Source organism: Pygoscelis adeliae, unplaced genomic scaffold (assembly GCF_000699105.1).
Source record: "Pygoscelis adeliae isolate BGI_AS28 unplaced genomic scaffold, ASM69910v1 Scaffold21, whole genome shotgun sequence".
Classification (NCBI taxonomy): Eukaryota; Metazoa; Chordata; class Aves; order Sphenisciformes; family Spheniscidae; genus Pygoscelis; species Pygoscelis adeliae.
In genome coordinates, this window is record NW_008824243.1 from 8,582,137 (window position 1) to 8,586,466 (window position 4,330).

General features: G+C 47.2%; 1 protein-coding gene across 3 annotated transcripts in view; it reads right to left on the bottom strand.

The window, feature by feature from the left end:
• The window catches only part of CHD2 (chromodomain helicase DNA binding protein 2), a 57,750-nt gene that overhangs the window by 19,846 nt on the left and 33,574 nt on the right, over nucleotides 1-4,330 (bottom strand). For all 3 annotated transcript variants that reach the window (XR_664071.1, XM_009335176.1, XM_009335175.1), the window contains 5 exons: nucleotides 3,661-3,851; nucleotides 2,463-2,651; nucleotides 1,795-1,957; nucleotides 1,253-1,405; nucleotides 667-738 (listed from right to left, as the gene is read on the bottom strand). Coding sequence is in view for 2 of the 3 variants with exons in the window: in XM_009335176.1 (XP_009333451.1) it covers nucleotides 667-738; nucleotides 1,253-1,405; nucleotides 1,795-1,957; nucleotides 2,463-2,651; nucleotides 3,661-3,851 (768 nt within the window). In the remaining variant the exon portion in view is untranslated. The remainder of the gene's footprint in view (nucleotides 1-666; nucleotides 739-1,252; nucleotides 1,406-1,794; nucleotides 1,958-2,462; nucleotides 2,652-3,660; nucleotides 3,852-4,330) is intronic.

Sequence of the window (4,330 nt, forward strand, 5' to 3'; positions counted from 1 at the left end):
CTGCTTCCTTCCCACCCACAATGCTGTCTCCTTTTCACTTTTATTTGTTAACTTTCCCAAGACCATGAAGCACCTTGCTGTATTTCCTGTGTCAGCCAAGAATCCCCCTCCAGTCCAGGCTTCTGGAGTGAGGAAAGGTACTTCTCACGGCTGGGCTGACTGTGGCACAAAACAAGTGCCTTGCACCAGTCACTGTGAGTCAGCAAGCCCAGATGAGAGGCTTGAGATGCCCTCTCCTATTACACTGGAGCCTTTCACCTCCAACACCAGACTCCACTGCTTGCCGACACTTAAAATCCCCCTTTTCCCTCTGCCATTTCATATCCAAAACCAGTTTCAGACTGGAAGAATCATTTAGCAACCGTCTCATTCCCCAGACCATGGGGAGAGAATTGCTAAATTCTGGCTCTTTCCAGCCTCTTTGGGACTTTCTGGAGATGTGACGTGCAGCCCTGTTCTTCGGATGTAGGACGTTTAAAATAAGCAATACAGCTAGTTGCAAAACCTGCTATATCTGTCTTTAAAATTACGTGGGGTCCTGTAAAAAGAAATGAACTGAACTAATCCCCTCTTGGCAGTCACAACCTGCGGCTCAGCCACAAACTCCCGCTGCTCGGGCAGCCCACCCGGACCCCTCCTGAGGCAGGACAGCCCCAGCTGCGGTACCTCAGAGCCGTCAGCGTTGAAGTGGTCCAGCGCCTGCTTTCGGATCTCCCCTTTGATCGAGCCGTCCAAGCGCTAGAAAAATCAACAATAATGATAAAAGAAAGAAGGTAAAGGAGCCCTGAGGAACTGCTGCACTCAAGTTCTGGGAGCCCTACAGCCCCCTTCCCTGCCCGCAGCATTTAATCATTAAAAATAACCGCCAGTTAAAAATAACTACACTGCCTTAGCCCACTGTGTTGCAAGGGCAAGGGGGGGGTATGCTCAGGCACTAGTCACACAGCGGGTGACACTGCAGCTCCCGTTACAGGCTCCCAGCCAGGGTCTCTGCATCTGCTATCCTCTCCTCGGGGTTTATCACAGGACGAAGGCCAAAGTAGGGGCCTGTCAGAGGAGGCATTCTGCAGAGATGGGGCCGCGCTGAAATGAAGGGACTTCCCAGTTCCCTCCAGTGTATTTCATTAAGTGCAACCTGTAATCCCAGCCACCAACCTCTGGGAAACTCAGTGACTCCCATTGCCCAGGCTCCCTCTGCATTTTCTTGAATTTTCAAGTGAACCCCACTGTTTTCCATGCTGATGTTTCTCACCTGAAAAGGGTAGTGTTTGATAGTCAGGTACTCTGCCAAGATGTCCAGCATCCTCACCATCTGGGAGAAGATCAGCACTCTGTTGCCTCTCTCCCGCAGCCTGGTCAGCAGCTTGTCCAAGAGAATTAGCTTTCCACTGCTCCTGATCAGAGACTGAAGAAGTAACCGTCATTCCAGCTGATGCTTTCCAACCTTACCCTTATGTACACTACACAGAGATATGCAGAGACCTGGTTCTTTTGGGGTCATGCTTCTCCCATACATCTCTAATCAAATCATCCGGATTTACACACTAAAGGCCACACACAAAATGAATCATCCAAGATGTATCTTATATTGCATGCAACTCCCACTCCAGATGGCCACAAAACTTTGCCTACAGTGGAAGGGGAGGGCAGGAGATTCAGTGGCTCAGCTGTGAGGACTATTTCTAAATGGAGAAGCAGCAGAAGCTAAGGCTTCACCAGATCTTACCTTGGTGGGAGGACAAAAGAAAGGGGAAAGTTAAGGAAAAACAAACAGTAACCAAAGACACTGCCCACCTGCAGTGTCTCAAGGCCATTCTCTCTCTCGTTTTCCTCAGGAGGTTTGATAAGGTAGCAGTGGTTGCAGCACTTTTTCAATTCCATCACAATGTTCAGGAAACCAGATGTGCTCCCCCTCGTTCCCTTTGAAAGAGCTTTGTAGTTTCTTGTCAAAATCCACCTGCAGGCAGGAAAACAACAAGTCCACATCATTTCACAGTGCAGACTGGGCATGCTGGAGCCTGCAAGGAATAAAACCTTCAGGGACATCTTGTTCAGGCATCAGACTACTCCCCTCCCTCCATCTCTCTTCACTTCTACAGGATACTGCTGTTTCCTCACTAGAAACCCTGATCTTACTTTCCTCTTGATATTATTACAGTTTAACATCAAATAGCACCACAGTTTTGTGGGGTGCTTTACTCCCCCCCAAAAAAGCCCATTGCCCCTATCCTGCAAAACTGGCCGGCTGAACTGTAACACACTAAAAAAGCATCTCCAGACTACTACAGAGGAAAAGATACCACAAGACCCTACCTCAGATTCCTACCGTGAAGCCCCTGCTGCTAACAGGTGATGGCTGTCACATTGCATTCTGAAGGACAAAGTACACTAAAACATATTCCCAAGACACATAGAAAGATGTGCCCATTTCTACCGGCACTCCCAGCAACTTAATGACTCACTTGTAATACTGTTTCTGCAAAGCAGACATTTCCACGCGGAGGATCTGCTCCACTTTGGCTGGCAAAGACTTCTCCACATCCTTCTTCACTCTGCGTAGGAGAAATGGCTCCAGGACTTTGTGAAGGCTCTGGTAGCCATTCTCTCTACCTTTTCCATGATCCTCTTCAAAATCCTCCCAGAACTCAAATCTAGCAACAGAAACAAGGAGCAGAGAGGGGTCAGAATACCTTTTGTCTTATCACACCAAACATCATCTACCAGATATGCTCCCGATGCAAAACAAGACAGGAGAACATCAATTTGATGGAGATACAGTGGAGAATAAAAGGTTCACTCTACCCTGGCTAACTAAACAGACTGGTGGTAAAGCTAGAAGCTCTCTGGGCTTAGGTGCCTTCCTAACATCTTATCTTTGAGCTCCACACTGACTCCCAGGACCCAAAATCCCAGGTTTTCCAGAATTCTGCTCTGCTGTCTCCTGCTGGTGTTTACCTGGCAGCAGTTTCTGAACTTTCCACAGTGCCCTCCCCTAGGCAGGGCTTTGACAACTGGACTATGTTTTACGCTGCTCTGAAGGCTTTTTTTGATTGCTGCTTCCTCCAACAGCTCCTTTGAAATGCGGAGATCTGCTCTTCTCCTCCACTTGGGAGACCTCGAATCTTTCCTTCGCTCTTTCTGTGATCCAGCAAAAAGAATTTGGGGGACAGCTCTTTTTGCTGTCAAAGAATTTCGGTGAGTTTTGGGGCTTGTCTCAGCCCATTTTGTTTTAAAGAAAACAAAATATTTGTTATAATGCGGGCACACAAACAATCGCTAGACAGCACCGTCCTTGAGCAATACTCCTAGAGACTGCCATAAAATGGTTGGCAAGGGTGGCTGAACCACAATGTACTGGAAACCTCAGAAATGGTTGAGATGATTGCTTAAAACAAGTTTAGCTTTTTAGAGATGGCTTTAGGACAGCAGACAGATTTTACAGACATGTATTAGGTTTCCCCATTCAATTTGCTGCCAGAAATACTCCTTGTGTTAGTCATTTAACCTCTGATTTTCCCCACCAATGTTTGTTCCCCTTTCATTGCTCTAACTCCACTGAGTTTAATTCAGGGATTTCAGCCATTCTGCACTCCTTTGAGTCCATTTAACGGACAAGAATGGACATGGAGGTATTTTTTGAAGGACCAAAAGGAGACTTACTTCTCTGGCATGATGAAATGCAGCAGGGACCAGAGCTCTTTGAGTGAATTTTGAAGCGGGGTGCCAGTGATCAGCAGCCTGTGGTTGGACTTGAAATCAATCAACGTTTTGTACAGCAGAGAGTCATCATTTTTCAACCGATGGGCTTCATCCACGCCTAGAAAGGCCCAGTTAATACTTCCCAAAACAGCCTGGAGGAAAAGAAGGAAAAAAAAAAACCAGGCCCCAAGGAGACGCTGGGTCAGACAAGCTCCACCACCTTGCACACACCTCTCTCTCCACGGCCAGAAAGCACTGCAGCGTGCGCTTTCCAGGGTGTCCTCCCCCAGCCTTAGACTAGTTTTGCTTCCCCAGAAAGGAAAGGTGAAAATTAGCCATGCTGTATAGCACTCCTGCCATATCTGAATAGTCTTTCAGTGAGTATACCTATCTTAATCCACCTTTTCCATGCCCCCGGGGCCCCACTGTAGCACTAGTCCCACTGGAGCAGCAAGAGAGCAGATAAACAAGCCTGTAAAGTTAAGGTAACCTGAGAGGTTTGATTTTTTTTTTTTTTTTGGCATTAGTATTAAGCTTCTTGTTTTCTGCTAGGACTCAGTGATGCACTTACAGGGCTGATGAGCATTTCCCTAAGCAGACAGATTTCTCCTAAGTGTAAAAATCCAGATAA